Below are 20,903 nucleotides of genomic sequence, written 5' to 3'. Positions count from 1 at the left end.
TTGTCACTACCATGAAGTTCCAGCCTTTTAGTTCTAACTGGTTTCTTGCTGGCACTCACTTAGAAGAAGTAAAGTCCCTTTATGCTGGAGGCAGGCATGCCACCATCATCCAGACCATCCTCTCTCTCCTCCACCTGTCTGCCTGGTGCCCCCACTTATCTAACTACCTAACACTTTCAGTGCTCTGGGACAGGTGAGGGATTGCCAGTGTCTTGTCTGTCTGGAGGCTCATGCCAGCGTTCCTCAAATTTTACCCTGATGGTAACCATTCAAAGTCAGCACTCTGATGGGTTCAGCAGCAGTGTGATTTTGCAGATTTCCCAGCTTCTTCTTATGGTTTGATAAGTATGACACTCTTTCCATGTGTCTATCCTTAGATGGAACCAGGTCTCTATAATACATGTGATTAAATCACTAATTATTCATGGTTACCAAGATTCCAGGTATTTTTGGTTATTATGTTATTAATATTTCATGATGAAACCAAAATAAAGATGTGTTCTCCTTTGAAATATGCCAAAATATAGCTTAAAATCTAAATGTTTTATTTTTATTCCATTAAATTAAAAAATACAGTTCCTGTCTATTTAAAGCAATAAGAAAGAGATGTGGGATTTTCTATGTATACTTAGGGGAACCTATGTACTTTGAAATATGTGACAATTTTTATTGAATTTTTTATACGTATTGCACACATGAGGGTATCTATAAGCTACATACGACTTAAAGTAAAATAATACTCTGATAACTGTAGAATTAATAATCATTTAAAAATATACAATGGCAAAGACACTTGAAGCCCTTGGAGGCTCCTCCCCACTAAATTCTCCTTTTTCTCTAGAGGTAACTCCTACCATGAGTCCTATGTTAACCAGTTCTTTGCTAGTCTTTGTATTTTTACTGTAAATGTATGTATCTGTAAAACATGCCATTTATTTTTGCCTGTTTGGAATTTTACATAAATTGAGCCATACCTCATACATGTATGACTGAGTCTGGAGTTCCATCTGTGTTAATATCTATGTCTATAAGTGTGGACTTTCAGAACAGGGACTCAAGAGCCGGAAGGCCTTGTTTTGAATATTATATCATTAACTTAACAGCCTTCATATAGAAGTTCCTTAATTTTCCTGTCCTGTTTCTTTGTGTGTAAAGCATATTGTCATATTAATTAAACAAATTAATGCAGTCGATTCATATAGCTAACTAATACAGCTCAAGGCTATATGACCCTTTAACTTTTAAAGCCCCTCCATTTTGAAGCGGCTCTATTTAAGAAATAGAAGACAAATTATAAATAACTATCAGTCACAAAATAAAATATTAATTACAATAAGAAAAAATCACAATTATAAATATATTTCTAATTGTAACAAAAATAACTGACTTTATAAACACATTCTAGGACTGTTTTCAGGTCCCTGGAAAGGTTTGTACAAATGAGGTGCTCGGAAACAAATTCCATCAGCTTCATGGCAAGTCTGACTCCGCATATGTAAAACACTGAATAATAATTCTGTAAAAGTGACTGATATTTTTATGTATTTTTATTATGCATGTTAATAGAAATTTTTTAACAGTATTGTTTCCTTAAGTGAAATAAAATTAATCTAACTAATTACATGTACCATCAAATAATATTGTCACATAGAATTTTCATACTTTTGGTTTTAGTTTTCTTTTGTTGTTGTTCTCAAAGTTTATTGTTGCAGGGATTAAAAAGAAATTGAAACTAATGCTGTTATTCACTCGTGCAGTTAAATACCTTCAGGCACATATGAGACACGGAGTGAAAATTTGAAGCTTATCTTTCTGCAGTCAGGGGTTGGGGACGAGGGAGGGAAGCACGCTCCAGCTCCGGGGGAGGGGGCTGTTTGCGAGTGTATGCGGTGCGCGGTCCAGATCCGGGGATGCCCGCGGGCAGCGGGGTTCCCGAGGGGCGATCACGTCTCCCAGGTGCCCCCCTGGGGCTCTAGATCCCGCACGCTTGGCACGACCAGCAGCGCGCCAGCCCCTCCCGCTCCAATTCGGACTCGCGGGTGGGCGGCAGAGGACGCACATCTGTCCCGCTGGAGACCTTTTCTCTCTCTGACTTGGACACCAAGCTGGGCCCAGTCAGCCCAAAGCCCCAGCTCCGGGAGCCCGGCTTGGACACCGGATACTCGCCAGCCCTGCACTGAGGCCAGCGTGCCAGGATCTGAGCCCCCAACCTGCCTGGAGAGGTTCTACCGGGGCCAGGGCTGGCCACGTGGGCAGTCCCCTCTTCCACACCAGGCCTTGACGCTGGATGTCCCCGCTCCGCGTGTCCCGCCGCCCCTGCCCAGGTACGAATCACGGCTGGGCGACTTTCTGGGCGTCGCAGCCACGTTAGGGACAGGGGTGCGCATCGATGAACGGTGGCGCCCGCGCCGGGCTTACGTTGGATCGGGAGCGGCGGCACAGGCTCGGGCGCAGCCACGCCGCCTGTGCCCGCGGCGCGAGACGCTCCGGTCTCGTCCTGGAGTTACTTTCTCTCTCGGTCCCAACCCTCCCCGCACCCCTCCCGGCCTGGCCCCAGCTTCGCGCGGCCCCTCCCCTCCCCTTACCGCCTCCTCGCCCTGCTCTCCGGCTGCCCTCCCGCCGCTCCCACCCCCTGTCCTCCCTCCCCTCTCTCCAGCGGCCTTCCCCGATAGAAAGAAAACCAGCCCCCACCCCAGCCGGTAGCTGGCGCCCCACGGCAGCCAGCCCAGGCGCAAAGGGCAGCGGTCCCGCTCCCAGTCACCCAGCGTGGCGCTCGCGAGGCGAAGCGCGCCGCCAATCCTGGCTGGGGGCTCAGCTGCGCCGCCTGGTGGTAGCTTTTCTACCTGATAACGCAGTTGCTTCACTTTTTGTTTGCTACCAATTTGAAATAAGAATTTTAATTCCTGTACATTTCGTTTTCTGCTGTGTTTCTTTGAATTGATACATGAAATTTTTTACTTTAGGAAAGAAAGGTGTTAAGAGTAATGTATCTATCAAATTCAATTTATATATTTAATTTATATTTCACTGTGCTATTTATTGATGAAAGATTAAATATCTAAGTAAATAGGCCAGTAAGAAATTGCCATAATTTTTAGAAAATCACATAAATTTTTAGATAATAGTATTTCTGTGACCTTCAATAATTAGAAGCTTGCCTAAATTACTTTTATTGCTATTTTATAAACATATATTGTGTGCACATTAAAAGCTAGGAAAATTGTTTTCACAATATTACAAAGTAAAAAGCATACTGACATAATGAAACTTAGAAAGGAAACGACTTTAATGACACTGTATATGAAAGCAATGCATGTTACATAGAAAACTGCATTTAAAGTGTACTAATATGTGGAGACCATGTAATTTAGAACCGTGAGTACAAACCTAATATGAAATGGGAAAATAAACTTAAATTTACAATTGACCACATTGTAACAGACAGAATTTATCTTTTACATAGTAACAAACGCCTATGGTTAAATACAGGTCTGAAATTCAGCTGCTGGAGTCCGGTGTAATCACACCTGATGTTCACTGCCTTGTACATTCTGACTGAAAAGTGCTCATCACCTACAGGTTGTCAAACCTTGTGATTATAATTCTCACACAATATATTACAGTCAATTAGCACTAGCCATACAATTTTCAAAATTTTAGAAATGTACTACAAATTTTCTTCCCCCCCACCAGTTCCCTTCTGTGCTGTCTTGAAAATAAAATTAGCAATCAACTCAGTATAATACATTATTTTAGGTATTTCCTATTGACTTTCCAGATATTAGCACCCTGAGGCAACTGTTTAATAGTGTTGAGGCCTATAAAGTTTTAATCACTGAGAAAATATTTATGGAGTGTCTATTAGCAGCAAGACTATAGAGACGTAATAAGGGTTCTGAATAAGTCAAGATTTTGTCCCTGAATATAAGAAGTGTCGATTCTAAGGCTGTAGCTCTTCCAGGTGACTAAACATCACAATCACACATTTGACTTCATCTGTTTAAGATTGGGAGAATGCTAAGAAAATCAAAGAGTAAAAGATCAGAAATGCTGAATCAAGATGGATGTAAAGAGTAGAACTGATGTATCTGTGTTAAAGAAAAACTCAACAGATGATTTTGATGTTTCGCTAAAGTAGTGGAGAATTGGGAAAGAGGAAGATGGGTTAGTAATTGTAATATCACAAGACCAGGTCAGTTCTAGAGTCTGACTGGTTGGATGCCAATCTTAGACCATTGCTTTGACGTATGTCTTATTCTGCTGGGCTGCTGTGACAAAATCCTACCACATTAGTGACATAAACAACAAAAATGTCTTTCTCACAGATCTGAGGCTAAGTCCAAGATCAAGGTATGAGCACGTTAATGTCCTGGGTGAGGGCCTCACCTTATGGCTCATAGCCAGTCTTCTCCTGTGTTCTCAAATGATGGAATGGGTGAGAGATCTCTGTGGGGTCTCTTTTCTAAGGGCACTGACCCATTCCTGGGGGCTTCACCCTCACAACCTAATCACCTCCCACAGGCATCAGGATTTCAACGGATGAACTGTGGGGTGGGGCACACATTTAGCCCATAGCGGTCGATGACCCCCAAACTTAATTTAACATCAGTATATTTCAGTTTTCTTGTATATAACATGGGGCTAATAGTAGTGCATTTTAAAAAGATAGTTTAAAGGATGAAGTTTATTTATTTAAATTCTTAATCACAGTGCCTGACATATTTAAGTGATCAATAAATATTTATCGAGTTTTACTTTAAGTGTAGTGAAAAGATCCATGCTTTATTCAAAGTGGGGAGGCAATATTAAAATATGACTTATTCAGAAATGCTGTCTGGAATGGTGATTGTAAAGTTGAGTCTGGAAGATTCTGCTTCCACTTAGAAGAAAGAGGAAAAAACATGGAAAGATATATAAGTTAGAAGTGATCATACAATATTCTGATTGAGACAATATCTAAATTAAAGGGATTTCCTGTTGCAGAATGACACAGATAGCAAATTAAGATACTTTAATAAACATTCTCAAGGTTATATTCTTGGATAATTTTCACTTCACTGGGTGAAGGGATCTTGATTATAGCAGATAGCGAAGGGCTGTGTTTTCTAGATAGCCATATAGGAAAACGGTGGAAAACTTGTTTATTTCAGGTTTTAAGGGTTATTTTTAAAAGATTATTTGAAAATAGACTTTAAAAACATGTATGCAGTTTGAGATAAAAGAATATATAAATGTAATTACAAATATCAGATATACTTTGTGTTTGGATGATCGTTTCCAGTTATTCCCATCCAGCAAAGGGGCTCATCTTTGTTCTGATGTGGTCCCCTGAGCTGTTCTGTTTTTGAAAAAGCTTTCTCATACTTGCATCCCTGTGTGCTTGTCTATCTTACACACACTGGTTATCTTACTGTTACACTTCAGGTCATCGAGAATTCTTTTTGGCTTGTGAGATTTTTCAAAATATTTTTAACTTGAATCATCCTGAGTTGGTATCTGCAGAAGTTTGACCTCTTCCTTATGATACCCAGCCATGTGTGCACTAGCTGCCTTGGTGTTAACTGGAGGGATGGCTCTGGCCTTTCTGTTTGGAATCTCTGTTCTACTGCCTAAGTGCTTGCCCAGGAACCCTGTTTTTCATGATAGCCTACGGTGGTGTTGGGGGTGTTATCACACAGTAGTGTTACACGGCGATGTCTTTGTTAGGGTCTAAGCCCCAGATCTTCTCCCATTGTCCAGGTCATGAGGCTTTTCCTGTAAGTCCACAAAAGCTCCCCCTGGGAGCTGCAGAAACATGATATGCATAATCTTGTATAATATGACATTGAGAAATTTTATTTTGTTTGATATTTATTAAGAATGTATTCTTCTTGAGCTAAATACGGAAGCCAGAACACACAGGATGTTTCCCTTTCTCTTCAGCCCCTCCTCCTCTTCACCCTCTCTTTGACTTTCTTGATGGAGAGAATATTTTCATCATTCGAGACCTAGATTCAACAGCCCCATAATAATTTTTTTCCTTGATTGCCATCAATCTGTGTCTATCAGTTGGAGGGAAGCCATTTTTAACAGAAATGCACATGTTGTGAATACAGGTAAATTCAGAAACACAATAGAGAAGATTTTTGGAGCCATGCTTTGTGGATATTGCTAAGTCCCTGAATACTACAATATTTTAAAGATACAGGGATAAAAAATAACAGATGAGGGAAAGTTTTCTTAAACAAATGATGCAGACACAATTAGTTACAGTTTAGAAAAAGAAGTAAAGATGGATACTTACTTCCTTAAAAAAAATTTGAAAGGAAATGTTAAAGGGTTTGATGGAATTGTTACAACAATAAGGGAATGAGTGAAATGTATTGGGAAATGTATTAAATTAGAATGAAAAAGGGTTTTCTAATCATAAAGTTGACATAAAGAATGAAAAAAATCCCAATCAAAAATGTTCTACACAAAAATTAAAAGATGAGTAATACATTAAAAGTAAAATTGAAGAACAAACATGAAAAATAGTAAACTCAATACTTAAAAACTGGAAAAGATAATAAAGAATTCTTAGAGGGTACATCCTAATCATTAACAAATATATGAACAAAACCCTTTAAATAACACCTATAGTAAGAGATTCTGAAAATGTGCAAATCACAGCTTAAGAAGACAGGTGCATCATCCCCTCCTGGTCATCCTCATTCTCTGCTGCTGAGACAGTGAAGACACCACTTTTGACTGTAGTTTACAGGTTGTTGTTTCCTGACCTCAGGAGATCTGTCAACTTTTCTTCCCTTTACCCATGCATTTCCACTGTATTTCTAGCCTCTCGTCTTCAGCCCTATCAGGATATTTGACCTCCTTTGATTTGGGCATTTTTCTCTCTGCTTGCTTCTTTGTTCTCCTTTCCTGTCTTTATTCCTATTTCAGTTCATGATTGACAAGGTCAGCAGTGTGTGTAGGGGCTTAAAAGCCCGGCCTCTGGAGGAAACTTACTGGTGTCTGAGCCTAGCTCTGCTAACTAGGGGCCAAGTGAAACTAAGATGACTTGACTTCTCAGTATCCCCCGCTCTAAAATGGGAGGATTGTAGTAGTCTCTTGTCATTGGTTTGTTATAAGATCAAATATGTCAATATGTATGGATTACTTAGATTATCTGGCATATAATAGCTGCTATGTAAGTAGGATTCAAATGCACTGATGATCTGTTTTTTCATTTTGCATACATAGTTTGGGTTATTATATTTCAAGCTTACAGTGTTTTGTAATTCAGTGTTTCTTCTTTAGAGAAACATATTGATCATTCTTTCTAGATTTCTAATTTTTTAAAATTCATAAAGATTCCATTAGCCAAAGTGATATATGGCTTTATTTTAATAAACTTAATTTTTCATTTTTATGTACTCCATACATAACTTATTTTTAATAACAACTTTATTGAAATATAATTCTCATATGATAAAATTAACCCCCATAAATGTCCAATTTAGTGATTCCTCGTATATTCCCAACATTATTCAGTCATGAAAGCTATTAAACTTTAGAATAATAGGATTCCATAGCTATTAGTGGTTATTTCTAGCACCCCACCCCCTCAGCTCCTGGTAAGACTAACATATTTTCTGTCTCAATAGATTTGGCCATTCTGGACGTTTTCATATAAACTGACCCCTACAATTGGAGGCTGTTTTCATTATAATGTTTTCAAGATTCATTTATATTGTATTATATATCAGTACTCTATTCCTTTTAATTGGTAAAAAAAAATTCTCTTGTATATATGTATTCAATTTTGCTTTTGCCCATTCATCAACTGATAGCTTTTTGAGTTGTTTTCACTTTTGGTTACTATAAACATTCGTGTATAGTGTGTGTGTAGACATGTTTTTATTCTTTTGGATATATGCCTAGGAATGCAATTGTTACACACAGAATAACACTTTGTTTAAATTTTGAGGAAGTGTCAAACTGTTATTTAGAGTGGGTACACAATTTAATATTCACATTAGCAAAGCTGAAGGTTCCAACTTTTCCACATCCTTCCAAAAGTTGTTATTGTCCTTTTTTTTTCATTTTAGCCATCCTAGCAGGTGTGAAGTTGTATCTTATAGTGATTTTTATTTTCATTTCCCTAATGACTAATGAGGCTGGACATTTTTTACTGTACTTATTTTTTATGTGCTCTCTGTAAATTTTTTTTGAACAATATCTATTAAAATCATCCAAGATGTACTGCAGATAATGGTTATCGTGTCTCTTTTCATGCCAATACTTTTTTTTTTTTTTTTTGCCTGGCGGCACATGCTAGAACTTGGGAGTAGCAGGCCCTTTTGTATTTCTGACTTAAAAAATAACGATTTTAGTGTTTCACTGGTGATTACTATAGGTTTTTGTAGAAATGCTTTTTCAGGTTAATACAGTGCCTTTGCATTCCTAGTTTACCAAAAGGTTTTTTTAAAAAAAAATTTATTATGAATAGATGTTGACATTTAAGGCTTTTTGTATATCTGCAAAGATGATTATATAGCTTTTATAATTAAGCTCCTAACATGGTGAATTACATTGATACATTTTCAAATATTGAACAGTCTTTTATTTCATTCTTGAGGTAAACCCTAATTGGTTATGAAATATCAAGTACATGCTAAATTGTATTTGCATATATTTGGCATTTTTGTATCAATATTCAAAAGTGAGATAATTTTCCTTTCTTGTACTAGTTTAATCCAGTTTGTATATCAGAATTTTACTGGCTTTGTAAAATTAATTTTTTAGCTTTCTTTTTCTATTCTTTGAAACTGTTTATATAAGATAGGAATTATTTATTCTGTAAAGGTTTAGTAAAATATATGACATTTTTTGGGAAACATATTGGATATTTTTATTTTAAAAATTACTATTGTCAACTGCTGTAGCAGGTGTTCTTAAGATCCAGAATTTATATCTAAATCTTTAGATGAAATCTTCCTTAGATATATGGTCCCTAATAATCTTCTTTAGATTGCCTTCAGATGACTTTTTAGCACTTGGAGAATAGCATGTCTTTTCTGGTTACACACATTCTATGTTTTTAAAAAAAATCTTCAAAATGTTTACATTGTTCTTTATTGAGTTTAATCTCATTAGTTTTGATTCATCATTACAGCTAACTGAGGTGTTTTAATTTTTAATTTGTTTAAATCATTTAAAACTATTTTTTGTCTTTAAAATATTTTATTTTGAAACAATTTTAGAGCCACAGGGAGTTGTAAAGAGAGTTTAGAAAGTTGTATTTACTCTTCTTTCTGTTTCCTCCAAAGGTTACATCTTACACAACTATAGTACAACATCATAACCAGAGGTTTGACATTGGTACAATGTAAGTGCAGTTCTCCGTTATTTCATCCCGTGTGTGGATTTCTGTAATCACCACTACAGTCAAGATACAGAACTGTCTCATAATCGCAAAGATCTTTCCTACGCTATTTCTTTATAATTACACACTCCCCCTCCCCTCCACCATTCCTGACCTCTGACAACCACTCATCTGTTTCCATCTCTCTAATTTTGTTATTTTGAAGATTCTTGGTATATACTAGATATGAGTCCTTTGTCAGATGTGTGTATTTTCTCCTATCACATAGCTTGCCTTTTCACCTTCTTCCCAGGGTCATTTGCTGAGCAAATGTTTTAACTTTTGATGAATTGTCTTCTTGATTCATTGATTTTTCTCTATTTTTTGTTTTGCATTTCATTAATTTCCTCTTTTTATTTCCTTTCATTTGCTTGCTTTGGGTTTACTTTTATCTTCTTCTAGGTTATTAAGGTGAGAACATAGATTATTGATTTGAGACTTTTTCTCTTTTCTAAAATTTTTCCTTTCGGCACTGCTTTAGTTATGTTCCACGCATTTTAATATTTTGTATTTTCTATTTTCATCCTGTTCATATAGTTTTTAGTTTCCCTGAGCCTTCCTCTTTGATCCATAGATTATTTAGAACCATGTTGTTTAGTTTCCAAGTGTTTGGGGGTATTTTCTCGTTACCCATCTCTTGCTGATTTCTGGGTTAATTCCATTGTAGTCAGAAAGCATTGTCTGTATGGTTTCAGTTCTTTTAAAGTTTTGAGGTTTGTATTATGATCAGTATTAAGTTTACTTTGGTCCCCTGTGCACTTGAAAACAATGTGCGTTCTGCTCCTGCTGGGCGAAGTACTCTCTTCGTGTTGGTTAGACCCTGCATGTTGATAGTATTGCTGAGTCCTGTATCCTTGCTGAGTTCCCCTCTACTTGTGCCATCAGTTGCTGAGAGAAGGGATTGAAGTCTGCAGCTGTAACTGTGCACTCTTCTAGTTCTCCTTTCGGTTTTTGCTTCATGTATCGTGCAGCACTCTTCTTTGGTACATGCACATTTAGAATTGCTATGTCTTCTTGATGGATTGACCTTTGATCATTATTTAGTATCCCTCTCTGTTAGTGGTAATTTTCTTTGCTATAAATTTTACTTTTTCTGATAGCAATGTGTCCACTCATACTTTCTTTGATTAATGTTTATGTGGAATATCTTTTTTCATCTGTCTAGTTTTAACCAACATATAGGCATACCTTGGAGATGTGGTGGTTTTGGTTCCAGACCACAGTAATAAAGCAAATATCACAAGAAAGCCAGTCATATGAAATTTTGGTTTCCCAGTCCATTTAAAAGTTATGTGTATACTGTGCTGTAGTCTGTTAAGTGTGCAATAGCATTATGTCTAAAACAACAATGTATGTACCTTAGTTTAAAAATATTGCTAAAAAATGCTAACCATCACCTGAGCCTTCAGTGAGTCGTGGTTGTTACATCAAAGATCTCTGATCACAGATCTCCATAAACAAATTAATAATAATAAAGCAGTTTGAAGTGGTCTGAGAATTACCAAATGGTGACCCAGAGACACAAAGTGAGCAAATGCTGTTGGAAAAGTGATGCTGATAGACTTGCTTGATTCTGTATTGCCACAAACCTTCAATTTGTAAAACTCAATAAACTGAAGTGTAGTAAAACAAGTATGTTTCTATACTGTTAAATTGAAGTGTTTCTTATAGACAACATAGAGCTCAGTCATTGTTTTTAAATTGACTGTTATTTAACTGGTGTGTTTAGACCACTTAGATTTATTGTGGTTATTGATTGGTCCTTTTTCTGTTTGTTCTGCTTTTCACTTCTCTGTTTTGCTTTACGTGACTTCTTGTGGATTACCTGAAAATGTTTTAGAACTTAATTTTGACTTATCTGTGGTGTTTTTGAGTGCTTCTCTTTGTGTATCATTTTTTTTTTAATTGAAGTTGAGTCAGTTTACAATGTTGTGTCAGTTTCTGGTGAACAGCATAGTAGTTCAGTCATACAGATTTATTCATTTTCATACTCTTTTTCATTATAGGCTACTAGAAGGTATTGAATATAGTTCCCTGTGCTACAGCTCTTTGTGTATCTTTTTAAGTGGTTACTGTAACCATTACATCATATACACATAACTTTTCTTAGTCTGCTGGTGTCAACACTTACCAGTTTGTTATGATAGTCTTGTATGTTTCCTCTTCACACACTGAGAAGTGCATCAGCATTATAATTTTTGCTTCAACTACCAAACAAAATTTAGCAAACAGAAAGGAGTAAGAAAGTGTAATTGTCCATATTTTTACTATTTTTATTGTTCTTCCTTCCTTCCTGATGTTCCAGGATTCCTTCTTTTTTCATTTTCTCTTTGTTTTGTTCATTCTTTTAGAGTAGATATGTTGGTTGACAAATTCTGTTAGTTTTGTTCATCTGAGAATGCCTTATTTTGCTATTTAAAAAGTTTTTTTTTTATTGACACAACATTGTAAGCTGACTATACTTCAGTTAAAAATACATACTTAAAGTAAAAACATTTTCTTTTGTTGAAGTACAGTCCATCTACAATGTTGTTACTTTCTGGTGTACCACAGAGTGATTCAACTTTATATATATAGGCCATTATGAGGTACTGAATTCCCATGCTGGACAGGAGGACCTTGTTGTTTATCTATTTTATAGATAATAGTTGATTTGCTCTTCATTTTTGAAGGTTATTTTTGCAGAATACAGAATTCTGAGTGGGCAGTTCTCTCAACACTTGAAAAATATGTAACTTCCTTTTGGGCTCCCTGATTTCTGATGAGAAATTTGCTGGAGGCATTCAGAATTTTTTCTTTGGTCTTTAGTTTTTAGGTGTTTAACTATAATATGTCAGAGTGGATTTCTTTGGGTTAAGATCCTGTTTGGAATTTGTTCAGTCTTAAATATTTAGTTTTGTTTATTTATTTATATTTATTTATTTATTCATTCATTCATTCATTCATGACAAATTTGGCAAAATTTTAGCCATTATTTCTTTGAATACTTTTCCAGCCCTACTGCTTTATCCTCTCTGGGACTCAGAATGCATAAATGTCATATTCATTGATATTGCGCCCATCTGTCCCTGAGGCCCTGTTCATTTTTCAGTCTATTTTCTCTTTGTTTTTCAGTTTGGGTAATTTCTATTGTCGTGTCTTCAAGTTCAGTGATTCATCTGTTCTTTTCTGCTGTTGAGTCCATGTATTGAGATTTTTATTTCAGGTATTAGGTTATTTGGTTCTAAATTTCCATGTGGCCTTTTACCTTTGCTGTGATTTTGTGTTTCTTTGCTGACTTTTTTGTTTGTTTGTTTGTCTTTCATTTGTTTCAGGTGTGTTTGTAGTTGCTCACTGAAGCATTCTGTGATGGCTTTTAAAGTCTTGTTTGGTAACTGTTACCTGTGTCATGCCAGTGTTCTTATCTATTGATTATCTTTTCTCCTTTCACTTGAGATGTTCCTGGTTCTTGCTATGTTGAGAGAATTTTTGTTATTCAGTGCTGGACATTTTGGGTATTATATTATGAGGTTCCAGATCTTATTTAAATATTATGTTTTAGTAAGTCATTTCTGTTAATGCTCCAGCAGGGAGAAGGGGATAATGCCAGTTAGGATTTGAAGCTCAGATTTTAATCTTGGCCTTTGCTGACACTCATCTGGGGAGGGGCTCCATGTTACTGCTGATTGTGGACCAGAGTTCGGGCTTCCCCCCAAGGCCTCTGCAGGTACCTTCTTTCTGGGATGGCAAGGGGTGCCCTACTGTCATTGGTGGAATTCCTGATGTTCCACTGGGCCTCCTGTCATAACCCAAACATGGAGGCAGTGAGGGGGATGGAGGTCCTCGTTCCGCATGTGGTGTCTACATTGCAGGTGGGGGCTTGTCTTCCTGTAATATTTGGCTGGAGTCAGGCAGTAACTGTGTAAATTTTCTGTGTTTCCACTGTCCCTTCATCTCCTTTGGCTGGAGAGAGCAGGTTTTCTGGGGACACTTTTTATTTGCTCCCATTGGCGTTTCTGGGTTGTTGGCTTCCCTGGCACCTAGTGTGGGATGCATGAGACAAAAAGAAAACTCAGGAAGTCACCACTGTGTAGTTCCTCAGGTCCTGATCCCTGGCCAGTCTGCCACATTCTCTTCAACTCTCAGCATGTTTTTGTTTCTTTCAAATATAAAGCCTAGGGAGTCTAGCCATGCTTAGTGGGAAGAGCAGGGAAAAGTATGTTTATCCATCTTTCCAGAAGCAGAAGTCCAAATTTAATTAACTTTGAATGGGTAATACATTCATGTGACATACAAGTTGAGTGATATAAAAAGAAGTTACAGTGAAATTAACTTTCTCCCACCCACTTCCCCTCTTAGATGGCAACAGTGCTTCTGGTTACTGTGTTTCCTTCTGAGGTAACTTTACAGATACCAGCAGACATACACAGATGCGTTGTTACCCAGGTGGTGGCATACTGCATACACTGTATCCTGTTTTTTTTCTCATAACACTGCAATTTAGTGAACCTTCTGGATTCATACAAGAAGAACTTCTTTATCATTTTTCATGGCCTCATGCTGTTCCAGTGCATGGAGATGCCATGTGTATGTAACCACTTGCACTGTTTAGGTGTTGGTCCTGTTACCTGATATATTTATTTTCCCTTCCATCTTAGTATCTTCTGCACATTTCTTGTGTTTTCTGTGTACACCTGAGTCAGGGTCCTGTGTAAGCTGAAGTGTGTTGGAGACAGGTGCTGGTGACTGAAGTCTTCATTTTATGATAAGTAATATGTATACTCCATAAGTATTTGGAGATACTCATTACAGCTGCTTTCCTAGACTTGGTTCTCCATCATGTTCACAAGGGCTCTTTGGTCCACAGCTTGCTTTTCATAGGTGTCAACAAAAGATTTTGGGTATAAGCTCTATATACCCTTATTCACTTTCATGGGTTTAGGTGCTTCCACATAACAGTTAACAGAATGTATGCACTTTGTTGTTGTTATTTCTAAGGGGCATGAAAACACAGGTCTACTATAATTTGGGGTCAGAGTACTTGTATCTACCTTTTGGGAAAGATGAGATTGATTTTGTTATCATTTAAATTTTTGAGCATGGTAGTTTCATTCTCACTAAATTAGCACTTTTTCTTTAGGGTGGTGATTTTTTTCTTTTGAGTAGAAATATTGCCCTCAAATTCTTGGTGAACTTGAGTAAAGTCATGAATTGAAGAACCTTTTTGCCTTTGTCTCTTGATAGTCTTTCATGTTCTCTTGGCAGTTTAATGCTAAATCCATGCATAATTAAGTTTGATCTTGCACAGAGGATGGAGTCTGGAACTTGCACTGATAGACTGGAACTTGCACTGACAGACTGTGTGAGGATTTTTTTTTAATTTCAATTTTTTAATTTGATATTTCCAAATATATAAAACATCAAGATTCTTACACCAGTTATCTCAAATGAGACCATACAAAGCAATTTTAAAGTGTATACAACAATCATTCCCCCCTTCAGTTTTGCTACTTTATACAACTATGGGATAGACAGAAAATTGAATGGCATGTGCCTAGTTGAAAAATTTCACCTGTTTACAAAAAAAAAAAAAAAGAAATTAAGAAAACTCAAAATCAAACATGTAGGATACTTGCTACTTTGTGTCTGCAAGTCAATTTACAACCTCTTTTTATTTAATTTAGTAGGCACTTGGGACTGAAAATTTTAGCTGCCCAGTTTTATCCAACTACCCAACAGAAAGCAGCACAAATGAAAGTCCCAACACTCTGTAAACTTTGAGGGACTGAGAGAGTAGACACTATTTTTTATCTGTAGTAGATTCAATTGTTGAGCCTGCAAATGTAGGCTTTTTTCTCTTAACAGAAATAAATATCCTCAGGGCCTTTCCTCTAGCTTCAGTGGGCTGAGTTCAAGAATAGTGAAGAACCCCTCATGTGAAATTTAAAGTGTGACAACTCTGAAGTATTCTGATGCATTATACAAAATTTTGCTAGTTGCATAGACCAAAGACAGATGTTTTGCTAAATGGCACTGAAGAAAATCCTGACCCAAGTGGCACTACTTGGTCCAAATGTTACTGACCAAAGAAAATGATACAACAATATTTATAGGCTCACCTTTAAGAAATGGTTGACATTAATACTGTACATATTTTACACATCAAATACATAGTCCAAGAGTTTATAAAAGAAATTCATGCATTATTACCTGTAAGAATATCAATGTACAACATACCCAGGCCCCCCAGTAATTGTGACATTTCAGGTGGACACAGTGTTATGTACAAATACAATCAATTTATCTTCTGTGTTAAGTATATAATTTAAAGAAACTTCAGAGATTACTGAGGAAAAACTTAGTTCACTGAAGATTGATAACAAGTGTCAATCTGTGGGATTTTTAAGTATTTCCTTAAAAAAAAAAAAACACCCAGAAAACATAACCTCTGTACAAAGAAAAATATAAAAATTCTGGAAGATCATGTCTGATCACACTACATAATTTAGAATGAAATGTCAGTGGTTTAAAGTTTTTCTGTCTTATTCCTTTGGCAGCCTTAATTTGTGAACTAATACTCGTATTTAGCTCAGCTGCTTTTATGGCACAAGAGCCCAGTTTCAAAATGGTGGCACTGATTTTCCTTATAACAGCACTATTTTCAGCAGCAATTATATTTTTAAAGGTTAACAATTTGTACAACAAATGTCTAACGATGCTTCTTCCTACTTTATACTCAACAGTTATGATCTTTACAAAAAGCTAATATCTACATAGAGAACCACCTTTTACTTGCCCCATCTCATCTCTGACTTGGTTGAGGAAGTACAGGCATTTCAGATTAGGTATTTATGTGTTTTAGATAGGATTCTTGGATTTATGTGAATATAAAAATAAGACAAAATAATTCTTAGGTACATTCCAGTGTCCCAGTAATTAGTTACATGATAAATAGTACCTACCTGCTGACCACCTATAAAAGATGAGACATTCCGAGGCACCCTAAAAACCTAGGTCTGTAACAGGTGAACAAGAAGGCCATTTTACTCAATTCTGATGCAGTCACCACTGACTGCTATTTAAGGTGTTTACTGGTAACCAGCAAGTTTAACTGAAGAGATGTCACTAAATTCAAACTGAAAATATATATTTAAAAGCAGCAATTTACATTGAGGGAAATATGGTTCTTGTGTGTTCTGTGTAAAGAGAGATTATGAATAAAGGGAATTGGCAACTGAGCACCCTAATTCAATTCCATGAATACAGGTTCCATGATAAGATATCTACTACATGCATTTTGCTTACAGTAACTGCCTAAAACTCACCAGCTCTATAGAGTTAAACTCTGTATTAAAGGACTATTGAGTTACAGGGGAATTGGCCATATCAAGTAGCTAGTGACATAGTACCAGTTGTGAAAATTGAGATAAATGAGTTGACAAATGGATTCATTGAATATGTTAATATTGTGAATGAGAAGACAATTCACCAGGATAATATACCCACAAGTATGTTGATCTGACAAAAACCACAGACTGACATCAAATGGATAAAAAAATACTGGGGAAAAAGTGAAAATGCCAACCAAAATAACAAGGTGGGTGGGCTGGGTGGGAGAGCACATTTAAGGCATCTAAAAAAAAAAAAAATTCCACATGGCTTTGGCTTATTAAAATATTTTACACTATCTTTTTTCTTTTTAAAGAAGATTTGAAAGCACCTAAAAATCAAGCAGATTGTTAAAAAAATCCCGCATGGCAAATTCAGTTTGTAAGCGTCATTCAGATATTTGTCAAGGAAAATAAAGAAGCCTCTGCCCATGAGATTTCACATGGTGGAAGAGGTCCTTCCAACCCTGTCTATCTTATGCTGGATGGCAGCCCAGAGGTTCTCTGTGCAGCAGCTACAAACAAGGTGTTACTTTCTGGAAGGGAAGGGACTGTGGAATTTCCACTGGTTGGCGAGCAACCCAGCTTTAATTTTTCCAGATACTCTGCATGTACAGGCTTATGACACTGGAGAAATTGATGGCATCCTTTACTTTTAACCACTCTGTCTTCCTTCCTGTATTAACAGGATCTTCCCAGTCTTCTAATATTTCAGTGACAGTAAGGACATAGACATATGTCCTGTGCTTTCTGTCTTGGTTCTCATATATTCCCAGGAGTCTGCCTGACTTTCCTTTGACTCCAGCCTCTTGGTAAGCCTCCCTCACGGCAGCACTGGCAGGCTCCTCCTGGGGCTCCAGTCCTCCTCCTGGGCCAGTCCACTGGTCAGGGACCGAAGCCTGCCCACCTGCAGCACCTCGTCCTCCTGCTCGCTCCGGAAGGACAGGGACGCCGCCCGCTTCTTGAAGCCCTCGCTGTCCTAGGTCCGCGGCCTAGGGGGGCTTGGACCTCATCGCAGAGGCGGGCTCTCGCTGCCGCGGCCCCTGCGGAGGCCGCCACCCCGCCGGGGCGCGGGGGCGAGGGCGAGTCGTGGCGCAGGGCGGCGCGAACGGTCAGTCCCGGAGCCCGCCGCCCGCTCGCTCCGGTTCCCGCAGCTGCTGCCGCCGCCCAGGGCGGAGCGGGGCGCGAGGTGAGGGGAGACGGCTGCAGGGGCTCCCGCCGGCCCTGCAGCAGCGCCTCGGCTGCGCGAGGCGTTTGGGGTCGGCTGCGGGCCGTCCCGCCAGGGCCCTCTGACGTGCTGCGTATGCACAGGTGGCTGCGCGGTGCCCGTCAGTGCGCCGCCCGTCAGTGCGCCGCCGGTGGCGGGGTCTGTGTTCGGGGACGGGTGTGTTTGTGGCTGCAGTTGCCGCAGTTCGTCCCGGCCCTCCAGACTTCCCCAGCCCCACTCTCGGCCTCGTGGTCCTGGCACGCCCGCTGCTTCTGCCCAGGATGCTTCCTCTGGGCTCAGCCCCCAGCACGTCCACGTCACGCCTGCTGCCTTAGTCCTGCAGAAATCCTGCGCTTTGGATTTGTGTCACCTTCTGTAAGTTGAAAGCTTCTGGACCAAGTGCGGCAGTGAGATGGAGTCAGAAGAGGAGGTGAGCAAAGTGATTTCTGTCCTGTACCTCTTTTTTTTTCCTACCTTTTCAAGCTATTATTTCAAGTTGCCTTTCTGAGGGCAAGGGTTAAAATTCACTCCCTTAGCTTTGCTGTTATTCTTCATTTCTAATAAATTGGGAACTACAAATACTCTACTTTTAAAAATTGTTGTATATGTTTACTCATTTGTTTTGGAATAAATTTGATGAAGATGAGTTTATGGGAAAGCAAAGTGTGACCAGGGGTTAGGAATTTAAGTGGAAAATTGAATCTTCATGAAGCTTTCCACATTTCATTAGATGTTAAATTCTACAGTGAAGTTTCATATGATTATTAACTATAAGAATATTCCTAAATATCATGGTTAAACTGTTATTAAAATAATATATCATAAAGCCATTAATATTTTTACATAATACAGTTGTTTGATTATTGAATTTTTCTCGTCAGATATTAGTCAGCAACCTCAGTTTTTTCTTTTAGTGATTTTGTAACAAGAATAAAAATATATTTTAAATCTGTGTGACACAGTTTTTTTAAAATGACTTGAGAGTGTATGAGCATTTATCAGTTTATTTTCTTCTTTCACATTATATTTTTAATTTTGTGTCCTTCTACATTGTATTCTAAAATTTGGAACCGATTGATATGTGCTTTTCACTTCACTATCATGAGGGATGTTTTTTCAGATGAAACTGAAAAATTTAGTAATTCATCTTTTGTCAGTATTAAAAGCAGACCAGCTAGGCTCCTTTGTGCCACACTAAAAATAATACCAGAACATAAGAAAGGTTTCTGTATTACTTTATGTGCTCTGTGATAGCATCTTTTCTGTGAACACTCTCAACTCCAATGAGACCCTGACATTGAAAATTTACTTGTACATACACAGGGGTTATATTATGCTTCCTTGACCCTTGAAATGAGTATGGATGCTGACAGAAATCTTTGCGTTGTTCTCCCTAAGGTATTGCCATCAGAGAGTCAGCAAAAGTGGTTGACCAAGCCCAAAGTTGGGTGCTGAGGGGAGTTGATGACCTGGACTTTTTCATAAGGGATGAAGCCATAGATAAACCCACGTATGCCACAAAGTTAAACTCCCCAACGGGATTTGCTTCTGTAAGTGTATCATCAAGAACAGAGAGTAGGATGAATCATGCAAAATGGTAGATTTCATAGCAATTGTACTTGTGAGCTGTGTATTTTATTCTTGTGTTGGAAAAGAGGTTTTGTTGTTGTTGGTTTTGAATGGGGTATTTTTCAATATTGAAGTATAGTTGATTTACAGTGTTGTGTTAGTTGAACAAGGTATTTTTCATGTGGGGAATCAAGTGAATTTAAGAAACCCCAGAATGCAGGATTGACTCTGGGAATGCTGGGCTTCATGTGAGAGCAAGATCTGCTTCTGTGGAAAATTGCAGGTTGACTCACTGACCTGTCCGATGTAGAAGAGCTGTAGACTGATTAATTAAAAAGAAGCACTAAAATTGTTTAACTAGGTATTTGTTCTAAAAACCTCCAAACTCCAAATGGAATGGTATGGCGGATTAGCTGTACTTTTGCATCTATTACTTCACTGTTAAGATGATACTTTGTACTTAGAGATGTGAAGTAGAATATAAATGATAATATAACTTAATATTTCTGGTAAAGTGCCTGTTATTTCTTTACATAAATTAACATTCACCCAGTGCAAAGGACCTGTTTTCTCTAATAACTCAGTCTCTTCTGGGCCAGTGTTTTTAAAACTGTTGCTCTTACTGACATGGACTGAAGCTTGACATAGTTTGATTTCTCTTGCTTTAGTGGCCAATAAGACATGGAATAATTGAAGACTGGGATCTAATGGAGAGGTTCATGGAACAAGTTATTTTTAATTTTCCCTGAGCTGAACCTGAGGGCCATCACTTTTTGATGGTGAGTAACTGGGACTGAGAGAAGAGCCCTGTGGATTCTGGGTTGCTTAGATTTTAAACCCAGAATATTCTTCCCTGGGGAGTTTTTAATTCCCACTAAAGCTCTTTGTATGAGTTGGAGTGCTTTTTGGGCAAATAACAGAAGGCTCAAACAAAATGTCCAAAACCAAAGAGGGCTTATTATCCCACAAAACAGGATGCCAGTGTCAGGCCACTCAGGACTGGTTACTTGAGCAGCTCAGAGATGGAGGTGAGAACCCAGCCTAATTCACCTGTTTGGCCTCTTGTGCTGCTTCCCCTCAGGCCCCAGGGTGGCTGCCCAAGTTCCTGTGCTGACTCTTGGTCTATTTACTTTCAGAGTTTTAGAATTAAGACTCTCTTCCTCAGAAACCTTCCTAGCAGATTTGCCCTGTCTGTCCATGCCCAGTGTGGGCCCTAGAGGGGAACAAAATTACTTTGTTACATTTTGATGAGTCAAGATTCTCTCCTGTTGCTGGTGAGGGGACCACATCTTATCACCTGGCCCCAAGAGGTAAGTACCTAAACCGGCCTCCAGCAGCAAGGAATGAGGAGGGAGGAATGGGTTTTGGTAGGAAA

At 38.2% G+C, this 20,903-nt stretch overlaps 1 protein-coding gene across 1 annotated transcript in view; it reads left to right on the top strand.

Moving 5' to 3' along the window:
• The first annotated feature begins 1,884 nt into the window (after window positions 1-1,884).
• LOC141576725 (uncharacterized) overlaps window positions 1,885-20,903 on the top strand; it is a 32,506-nt gene continuing 13,487 nt past the window's right edge. Inside the window, exons 1-4 of the mRNA XM_074360143.1 lie at window positions 1,885-2,502; window positions 17,558-18,389; window positions 19,358-19,509; window positions 20,197-20,838. Of these exons, the coding sequence (XP_074216244.1) occupies window positions 1,885-2,502; window positions 17,558-18,343 (1,404 nt within the window). The 3' untranslated portion in view covers window positions 18,344-18,389; window positions 19,358-19,509; window positions 20,197-20,838. The remainder of the gene's footprint in view (window positions 2,503-17,557; window positions 18,390-19,357; window positions 19,510-20,196; window positions 20,839-20,903) is intronic.

Source organism: Camelus bactrianus, unplaced genomic scaffold (assembly GCF_048773025.1).
Source record: "Camelus bactrianus isolate YW-2024 breed Bactrian camel unplaced genomic scaffold, ASM4877302v1 HiC_scaffold_27, whole genome shotgun sequence".
NCBI lineage: Eukaryota > Metazoa > Chordata > Mammalia > Artiodactyla > Camelidae > Camelus > Camelus bactrianus.
Note: the sequence above shows the minus strand (reverse complement) of the source record. Positions and strands in the feature narration are given on the sequence as shown.